Here is a 10611-nt window from a genome sequence, read left to right as displayed (position 1 = left end):
CTTAAGCTTGCGTTTGAAAATAATACTACCAGTTTGCAGAAATGACTGCACCGATCAGCAAAATGGCTTTTCCTTGATGCTTAAAAAAGCCGTAGTTTTGCTAACTACAGGCAATTTTATTTTTATGAATTTCAGCATGGGGCAGGCTTAGATGGCAGACACTTGTGCAAATAGCTTCAGCCAAATGAACTCTAGATGGAAACAGATAAACATATAAAAGTGTTAGCCAGAGCCAAGCCATCTTAAACTTCTACTCTCATTCAGTCATTAGGTGGTTTGGCTCGGCTCATGGCATTTGTTCACCCACCTCAATGTATAAGTATATGAGGTCTTGTAGGAGGCACAAAACTTCTTGGACCCGAAAATATGAGTGGCCCGATATAAGGGAATAGAGGTCTAAATGGAGGGTAGAGGTTCCTCAGAGATACTGTTGTTATCATGTTTGTTTTCCTTTATGTCTAACCTTTGCGCTCCTTTATTTTCTCTTTTTTAACCCCTTAAAGGACAATGGGAGGTCCCAAAACCCATTGAAAACAATGCATTTTGAGCCCGTACATGGGCTTTGACATTAAGGGGTTAAATATGCCCTTGTTTCTCTTCCGTGTCTATGATTAGCACAGATTGGACCCTACAAAAATAAGATTGTGAGCCGATTAGGAGACAAGCCACCCTAGACCCCGCCATCTATTCCCTTCTCCGCTTTCTTCTCCATAACTCAGCTGCACCCTCCACGTCTCGCTGACTTTCTCTGTCCGCGCAAAAGTCCTTTCACTAGCATGATTTCCTTTGGTTGTACCATGTATCCACCCGTTTCCAAGGTCGGTTTCAAATATGTCCTGTGTTTAAAAGTCATAAAACCATGTGACATCTCACCTTGGATGCCAACCTTACTACAATAAATGGTTACGATACATATCCCGCTCCATGAAAAAGTTGCCCGCTTCTGTACCCAGACAGAACATACCGCTTAAACACTAATAGGCAAGCTCCATACTTGGTAACCGTGTGTCTTTTATTAGCATAGGAATGACTTTCACTTTCATTGAACAATTCAGTTCCCAGGAAATGAAACTTAACATTCAATGATGGGAAGGACCAAGCGTGCGTCTGCTCGTCTTATTGGATGAGAAGCTTAAGAATTGCTTTTCAAATACCCTAGCTCTTTGGGAGAAGGCATCAGAGAAGTTGAGACCTATCATCCGTAACGTTCTTCTGGATACCCGATACTTTGTGGCTGCTGTTTCGCATGCTGAAGTGTTAGTACTGTTCTGCAGAGTAAGCAAGAAATGGTTTTCATCACAGGGATCTGTCTGCTTTCCCTGATTCATGCCTGTCGAGTGGTCTCAGGTAAGTGAAACCTAAAAAGAATTAGGAGTACCCAATCATTTAACTACAGTCGGAGAGTTACCTGCTGAGATCTAGTGTGCCTAATCAATGTCTGAAAGTTATTGCCTTTTTCCTCACCCTTATAAAGGCTACCTTTACCAGTTGACTGCAATCAGCAGCCAAGGGCTTCACTGGCCCTAGGGGCCGCTGCCCCTGGGCAGGTACAAAGTTCTTCAGACCAACTCAGACCGGCCCTAAGCAGGAGCACAGTGGGGTCAAGTAACGCAGTGTTACGTGAGCCCTTGGCAATGTCACGGCTGCCGGCACACTGGGGAGGCTCTGGACAAGGCAAGGTTGTGAAGGTGTGATGGAGTGTGGTGTGATGATAGAGTGAGGATGTTTTGCTGTTAGTGTTTTTAGAATGAATCTATATGTTAGTGTGAGTTTAGGTGTATGAGTAAGAGTGAGTGTATGAATTAGTATGTATGTGTAGCTGCGTGTCTTAGAGTGGGCATGTGTTAGCATGTTTGTGTAAGTGTGTGTTTAGTGTGTATGTTAGTTATCAGGAGTTACCAGGCCACCCAGCTTTACCTGTCCCACAGGGTAGAATGTGCCAACCCCTCCCCCGTCAGCACACAGGTTTCTGTTTTAATCGGGACTGTTAGGGCGGTAGAGTTCTGCAACATTCTAAAAAAAACTAAAGAGGGACAGGAGGATTTACGTCCCAAAAAAGGAACAATCCATAAAAAGGGATACTTTAGTCAATTTAAACATAAAAGATTAGTCCCTGTTTAGGAACTAACCACTCATCAGTTTTTCCTTTTGGTGTAAAACATGCTCATTTTATATGCATTTTGTTTTTTATATGGAAGCTGCTCGAGATGGAGACATGAGGTTGGCCGATGGAAACAGCACAGCGGAAGGCAGAGTGGAAATTTACTACGGCGGAAGATGGGGGACAGTCTGTGATGATGAATGGGATATTAAGGATGCATCAGTAGTCTGCCGTGCTTTGGGGTTCTCTGGGGCCATCAGAGCTACAAGAGGAGGCTTTTTCCCTCAAGGTAAATCACTCTTCGTGTAATTCTGTTAATTCTTGGTCATCTTCTGTGTCCAAAACCCTGTATGTTGCTTACAGGATATGGTCCCATCTTACTGGATGAGTTAAGGTGCACGGGAAACGAGACTTCTTTGGCCAACTGTGCTTTCAAAGCTTGGGGTGTCACTGATTGTGACCACAGCGAAGATGCTGGTGTGGTCTGTGCTCCAGAGGAAGACGGTGAGTTTAAGGTTTACCAATTCATTATTATTATTATCTTAAAACTATTTCCAGTTTGCCCAGCAGGCTACAAGGGTGTGCTTTATATTATGGTGTTACATTCTGTTCAGGCACGAGCTAGGTCAGGGGTTCTCAAACTGCGGCCCTCCAGCTGCTGCAGGACTACATCTCCCATACTTCTCAGCCAGCCCCTTAGCTGAAGGAGCATTATGGGAGATGTAGTCCTGCAGCAGCTGGAGGGCCGCAGTTTGAGAACCCCTGAGCTAGGTTAATCCACATATAATTTGGATAGATATGAAAAGACTACTCCAGGTTTAGGTAACAATCAGCAGTGCTCCGTTGCCCCAGGTGTGCTCTGCCAACGAGAGGATGAAGCACTCCAGAGACAGTAAACTCCAATTAGAGTATGATATATAATATTAGGTAAAGATGAGATGAGAACTGATGGAATTGATTGCACATGAGTCACTAAGTTTTTGGTGAAATACGGAATTCATACCTTCACCGATAAGTGAGCTGCCAAAGTCAACATAAGGCCCCAAACCACCATGGAGGCAATTCTTTGCTGAGCTTCTTAAAGTAGTTTTGCTTATCAGAAACCTCAGGCAAGCTGGGTGAAGCAAGTTCTTGCAGCTCTAAACCGATCCCACATTGTGACCATAGAGACACCACTAGACCTGAGAGTTACCACTGTTGGTGACCAGATCCTTCATTGTCAGTATGGATCAAGGCTAGAAAACATCCAGGTTATTGGGATGATCACAAATGAAGGTTGTTAAGTCACGTTGTATAGGAGGTTCTAGATGTTATTATAGAAGGTGAATACATCTAAACTAATGTTATCCCTCCAACGCATCTTGCTGTGAGGACCAACGCAACATTTTAGTGCGCTAGTTAGTCCAAAGTCGACCTGCTAAATGTCATTATTCAAAAGTCTTTTTCTTTAATGATTAAAAAGTGATACAAATATTAATGTTTACCATCTTTAAAAAGTATGTTTTGGCTTGAGGTGCACTCAACTTCAATCTCTTGTAGAAGGAAATTTCACAACCTACACCCTGGATAATTCTTGTGAAATCGGTCAAAACCTGAGAGCGCTCTTTGACAGTCAGAAGAACTGCGACTACTTTATCACGGTGATAAACAAAGATGGACTTCCTCAGCCCAAGGAAATTTGCACTCACCGACTCATATTAATGCTAAATCCAGAGGCTAAGTTCCTGCTGGCTGGAGAGGGCAATAGATTTACCCTAAGCTTACAAGATGAGTGTATTCCACAAGCCAAGAAGTTTATCAGGTAAGGAACAGGAGACTTATATAGAAAAGTTTACTTGGTCATGATGGAAAATACCTATTTTCTATTAGATTTCAATAAATATACCTCCATTTAAAAAAATGATCACTTGGGTTATCTAGAGAAATATGTCTTTTAGGCAGCATATCTCGCATGGCTACCTGTGTTTCTGTATTTCCTGATCAAAGACTCCAACTGGGACAATAGAACCTGATCATAAATAATCATTATAATTATGGCTATTACCGATATAGCCATGTGCTGACATTGCGGACACGGCTATGTTAGGAAAATATTTTTATAAAAGTCAATGGCATTGAGTGAGATAACTTACTATGTCCTCGTCTCTGTCATTAGGTATCTATATACACAAAAAATCAAAGTAACCTTGTCCTCCTTGAAGTGTATCCACCAAATGGCTTCAACATACAAGGTGAACAGTCTGCAAGAATACACTGCTTCGTTCTTTTCCATCTTGATCACAGAGGATTCCTCCTTCCGAAAACAGATAGAACTGCTTAATTATGCAGAGTCCAGTGATGACTTCAAACTTCGGGACATTTGTCTACGATATCTTGCTTGGAATTTTGAGGCCTTCTCTGAGTCCATTGCATGGAGCGATCTAACGGCTGGACAGCTACAATCCCTCCTTTCCAGGTCAGACTTGGTTATTAAGAGTGAGATAGTCCTCTTTGAAACTCTGCAGAATTGGGTATCTAACAATAATATAGAAGGAAACCTGCTTAATGAGCTTATTGCAAAAATAAGGTTCCCTATGATGACCCCTGAAGATCTCCTCCAGATCCAGTTCAATACGTCCATTTTTGAAAAGAATAAATTTGCCTTCCAGGATAAAATAATTCAAGCGTTAATGTTCCACACAATATCTTACCAGGTCCTTAGCAGCTACATTAATCTCGCTTTAGATGCTTACACCCCCAGGATCTACACCTCTACAACATGGAGTTCACGGGTAAATGCATATCCATATTATGGATACAATAACCAATACTTCAATACTCCAAGCCACACTGCTTTTCAATCCACATCACAAATGATCCAGTGGAGTGTTATTTATATCTCTAATATACAAACCTGCTACAACTATGGGCTACCTTGCTCTAATTATGTGTTGCCCTTATTCAGGCTCGCTGGAAGTAGCAATTACCCTTACACTGATTACCAGAATGTTATACTGCTGAAATGCGGTGACAAAATTATTACAGGGATGCAGGAGTTCAGTAACCAAGTTGCCCCAGATCCAGTTGCTCAGAATAGCACCAGCTTCTCATGTTCCTCCAGTTCCAACACATACATGGTAGTAATCCGTCCCATTTACAAACCTAGCTGAATAAAGTCTTTATGATGCCTCGTTTATCTGAACTATTAACAACTCCTACTTTCCCCGAAACCTGTTCTCATCTCCTTAATGTTTGGATTTAACTCTCACGCACTTTTAGGTAGTTCCGATCCATGGGTCTTCATTTACCAAACACAAGGATCCCCAAACATAAATTCCTAGTCATCAGAGCATAGAGAGACGCCACTATTTTGCAAATGACATTATGGTAATATAGTCAACATTTACTCTACAACTAGAGTCTTAACATGGGAAGACGTAATGCTCCTTACGACATGGTTATCAGCTGAGATTATCCATCAAAACACCATTGTTGGTCAGTTTGGGCAGCCTTTCTCAGGGTAAGGTGAGGAGGAGAAGACAGAGAACGTTAAGACAGGTAATTGATAATGCTAGTTTGTCCTCATTCGTGATTTTAATTTCTGCAGTTTATGCAAAGTGCTAAGGAGTGAGTCAGTCCTACTTCTTTCAACGGCAACATAAAAGGAACCCTGTGTATTCTTCTGTCTGTTATAGCCACCTAGTATAGCAATGTCCTAACTCGACCTTGTTTCACCTCTTTTCATATGTCTGCAATGTACTGTAGAATATTAGATATTTATATTTCATTTTCTACATTAAAAATTTTCTTTTAAAAAAATGAGTATGCATGCATTGCTTCTTTTCCACCATTGAAGTTATGACACTGGTACAAAGTGACCATGGAGGATGAAGATGCAGAGCTGTAACTTCTATGGCTGAAGTGGGGCAACCGCCCCAGGGGCCGCGTTCTGAGGGTAGAGCTCGAGCGGCATGGCGGTGTTGTTTTCTTTTCCGCTTCCAAAAGCAGATGTGACGTCAGCACTTGGCAGGATCTCCCACCCAGTCAAGACCCCTAGTTAAAGCTCTATAAAAGGTATGGATACAAAGTGACAGAGCGGTGATGTCATGATGAAAGAGTTAGCCATATGACAACCGGGGCACGAAGGAGGAATAGCCTGGAGCAGAAAGCATGTAATGGCTTTATTTGGGCTTTGAAGGCCTAAGCAGTGGGCAATGAACCTGAAACGGAATAGTCAGAGCCAAGTGGTAAATGGACTCCAACATGACTTAAAAATAACAATACAATTTTACTAACTATACGGTTTCTTTAATAAGAAAAGTTACTTTAGTATAAAATGGGCACTATGTTACGGTTTAATACAAACTTCAAGTGGATTTTTCCTGCATCCACTATTTTTCCAAATGTATGTATTATCGCAAGGATGACAGCAAAAGGTGACAACAAGTGATATGTGAACAAATTGCGAGAACCAATGAACAACTTGCAATCTGTCCAAAGCATTTTAACACAGAAGCCACTAGAGGTCACAATTAAAGTAGAAACACCAGATGAAATATGCTGAAGGAACAAACAACGTTTTTCTCAGACAAGTACATCTGAAGAGACGTCTGGAGTTTCAGAAGTGTATGTTTCTTTGTCTTATGTGGCCTCATAAAAGGTCTATCTTCTCTCGGGTTAATATGGCTATATGCATTTTGCAAAACACAGCTTAAAAAACCAGTGCAGTGGGACATATCTACAAATCACTATAATTTAGCTTGGATAAACATGGCTTATTCATCAACCATGGTTTTAATACAAGTAGCTTAATTCACAGATGGAGATGCAAAGTGATAACGGTCACGGTAACCTCCTGAGGCTGAGGACTCATGTAGGTATGGTTGAGTTTGGAAGGGGTGGGGGTACTGGTGGATACCTGGGGAGACTCCTTACCTGCCTGTCCAGCCCCGTCTTATGTCTAAGAAACCCTCTGCTCATTGGGGGGCACAGGGTGAAGGGGAACCCCTTTCTGGTCTGCCCTAACCAGACTCCCATGAAATTGCCAGCTATGGGGGTTCTACAAGCCCGGAAATGCTTGATGCGCCTGAGTGGGACCTAGCCGCAAATTCAGGGAACTGTGTCGCTACGGACCCCCTTTGTCCCACGTCACTCTTTTGAGGTTACAGTTAACTTGTGGTGGGCAACACTCGGTGGTGGTTATGGAGAGGGAGCTCGTTTGGGAACCCTAGTTTTATTACCAATCTGTGCTATTGCTGAGGGTCCCGAGGTCGCATCACGTCACTTTTTGCACCATAACATCTTTGAACTCTGAGCTCTCCATTGGTACCCAGGGATCGATGCCATTCCCTCGGAATCACCCCAAATTAGTGACTCTTGGGTGGGCATTGCTGGCCGGCTGTCTGGTGGTTGATGAGATTACATAGATATCTGTGCTGTCTTCAATAAACTGAATTCTGTTAGTCTCGTCTAGTCCTTGGAGGAATATAAAGGGTCTATGTATTTAGAATGTGATGTCGTCAAAGACCCTGCTGGTGTAGTTAATGATCAGACATCGCGATACTTTTGTCAATATAGTGTACCTTTAATATCGTTTTAACGATACATACAGAATGTGAGGTCACTCCTCCAGTTTGTGTTTTGAAGACACTGGATGCTGTGGTCTATTGCACTACTCCATGCCCTTTACAATCCTCAATTCCTCTCTATACCCAGGTTACAGAAGAATGCTATAGTACCAACACATACATGGTAGTAATCCGTCCCATTTACAAACATCAACTTAATATAGTAGGCTTTTGGGCTGAAGCTAGGACCACTATGCCCCTAGGGGTAGATTTATGGGGGAACTGTGGAGGCTGCCCTCATTTTATAGTCCACCTTTATGCCTTTCTCTGAATACTCCAAAAGGAAATTGTTTAATTAACAAATGTATTAGTCCACTGCGCTAACCCATACAAAGAAAGACTATAGTCACATGGGCATGCTTGCAAAGGATGTCCATCCATTGTCACAATTTGCCAGGTTATCTATATTAATAGTATTACTACAATTTAATTATAATGCACCAGATTTTGTACCGATATTACAAGAGAAGAATAAAAACGTAACAATATATAAAATTAACTTAAAACATACTGGTACAGAAGGAGAAGATGGTCCTGGTTGCGTGATGTTACAATGTATTTTGGTTGTGTAGTCCCGTGATGACAAGTTTGGACCTCCGTTTCCATAAGATTCTACTAGAATATTTTCTATTATGTTGACAAAGAACTCAAGATTCTGCCATATCCTTAAAACTACACATCCCATCGTGCAAATCTTTGAGCCTGTCCCTGTATGTCCTGATACACATCAAAGGAGGAAGGAGGGGGTTGATGTGTAGTAATTGGAAACAGACATGGAAGAAATGGCATCTGACCTCATAAAGAGGAATCCAGACAGCAGTTAGAAAGAGGGAGGCTGCTCTCCCAGCTCCGCTATGAAGTTCAGAGCACACCTCCAAGGGTGGAGGCCAAGGGTCCAACATAGTAATTTCAGAGGTAGCCTTAAAGACTCCCAAATGTACTTCCAAGAGACACGTGCATTTCCTTGAAACATTATCACGCACGCTCACACTGTACTAATACTAACCAAACATTCGGCTTAATGTTACCCACATGTTTTTTTTGTGCTATGTCACCATTCTAGAGCCAGGATATCGTAACCCACCTACTCTGGAAGGCCTCAAGGAAATTAACCGCAGGAGATCATATGTTTGGTGGAGTTTAGAGTATCTTGTGATTGCCTTTTTAGCACGTAGGTGATGTCATAAAGGAAGAGCAGTCACCCAAGGATGACGTGGCCCCTTTAAGAAATGTAAATTGGGCACCTTGGTGAATATCTTCTACAAAAAATGTCTAAATTGGCCCTAGAATGCATAATTAAATTGGTCAGATGATCCTGATCCTGAGGATCTGTCTCTTTACCTTGTGGTGAAGCCCTGAGAGTTCCTGGGTATGGTCAGTGACACCAGTGTGCAGGGGACACCGGGGGGCTTGATCTCTCGAGAGGGGTTTTGTGTCGAGGGACTGCCCCCCCCTAGATGTAACCGGCATAGTCAGGATACGTCACTGGGTACGGTCATAAAGTCTGTGCAGGATACTAGTCTAAGGTCTTTGTGAACCAATCCATGATACATTGATGCCATTTTAACACTGGGGTGGAAACAGACACATATAAAATAAAGTAACATGAACCACAAGAAGGCACAACAATAAGCAACATGCACCGTGTAGCAACACACGTGTATATAAGGGAACTAACACGTGTGCATGCCATGTCTCATACACAGATCTTTGGCTGATAAACACACAAGTTCTAGTGATACATGCACATATCTCTTACACAGACACAAACACACACCTTGGCGTAGTTTCTGTGGACACGCACATCCATTGAGCACACATTTTTGTGAAATAACACCCTTTGTGTTACACACAGATCCAAGACACACACGTGTGATACATTCACGTATGACCAAAAAATAACCACAAAGCACCCACAAAACTCTTGTGTCACTTACAGAAAGGGATTGTGCAGCCTTGTGATGTACTCATGAAAGAAGCACACTTGTTATCCTTTTATGTACATATCCGAGTGTAACAAACACAATTGTGAAAGACGTGCACTCGCAGAAACACACCCTTGTGTTGCACCACTGGTACTCAAACCCACCTTTGTGTTGTACACAGTCCCCTGTGGTATATACACGCATACTTGTGACACACTCATTCACACCCCTGTGGGATACACACTCACACTGGTATATACATGCATAATTGTGACACACTCATTCACACACACCCCTGTGGTTTATACACTCACACACACACACCCCTGTGGTATACACACACTCACACACCCCTGTGGTATACACACTCACTCACACCCCCTGTGGTATACTCACACACCCCTGTGGTATACTCACACACCCCTGTGGTATACACTCACTCACACCCCCTGTGGTATACTCACCCCCCCCCCCTGTGGTATACACTCACTCACACCCCCCTGTGGTATACACTCACTCACACCCCCTGTGGTATACTCACACACCCCTGTGGTATACTCACACACCCCTGTGGTATACACACTCACTCACACACCCCTGTGGTATACACACACACCCCTGTGGTATACACTCACTCACACCCTCTGTGGTATACACACACACACCCTCTGTGGTATACACACACTCACACCCTCTGTGGTATACACACACTCACACCCTCTGTGGTATACACACACTCACACACCCCTGTGGTATACACAATCACTCACACACCCCTGTGGTATACACACTCACTCACACACCCCTGTGGTATACACTCACACACCCCTGTGGTATACACTCACTCACACACTCCTGTGGTATACACTCACTCACACACCCCTGTGGTATACACTCACTCACACACCCCTGTGGTATACACTCACTCACACACCCCTGTGGTATACACTCACTCACACACGCTCCCCGGTGACTCGCT

The 10611-nt window shown here is 43.0% G+C and overlaps 1 protein-coding gene across 1 annotated transcript; it reads left to right on the top strand.

Moving 5' to 3' along the window:
* Positions 1–1286: 1286 nt before the first annotated feature.
* LGALS3BP (galectin 3 binding protein) lies at positions 1287–5250 on the top strand. The gene is made up of 5 exons (XM_089503154.1): positions 1287–1347; positions 2199–2390; positions 2465–2605; positions 3641–3902; positions 4257–5250. The coding sequence occupies exons 1-5, from the start codon at positions 1287–1289 to the stop codon at positions 5248–5250; spliced, it is 1650 nt and encodes a 549-aa protein (XP_089359280.1).
* Positions 5251–10611: the final 5361 nt, after the last annotated feature.

Source organism: Sceloporus occidentalis, unplaced genomic scaffold (genome assembly GCF_023333645.1).
Source record: "Sceloporus occidentalis isolate IW3139 unplaced genomic scaffold, rSceOcc1.0.p SCAF_221, whole genome shotgun sequence".
Taxonomy (NCBI): domain Eukaryota; kingdom Metazoa; phylum Chordata; class Lepidosauria; order Squamata; family Phrynosomatidae; genus Sceloporus; species Sceloporus occidentalis.
Note: the sequence above shows the minus strand (reverse complement) of the source record. Positions and strands in the feature narration are given on the sequence as shown.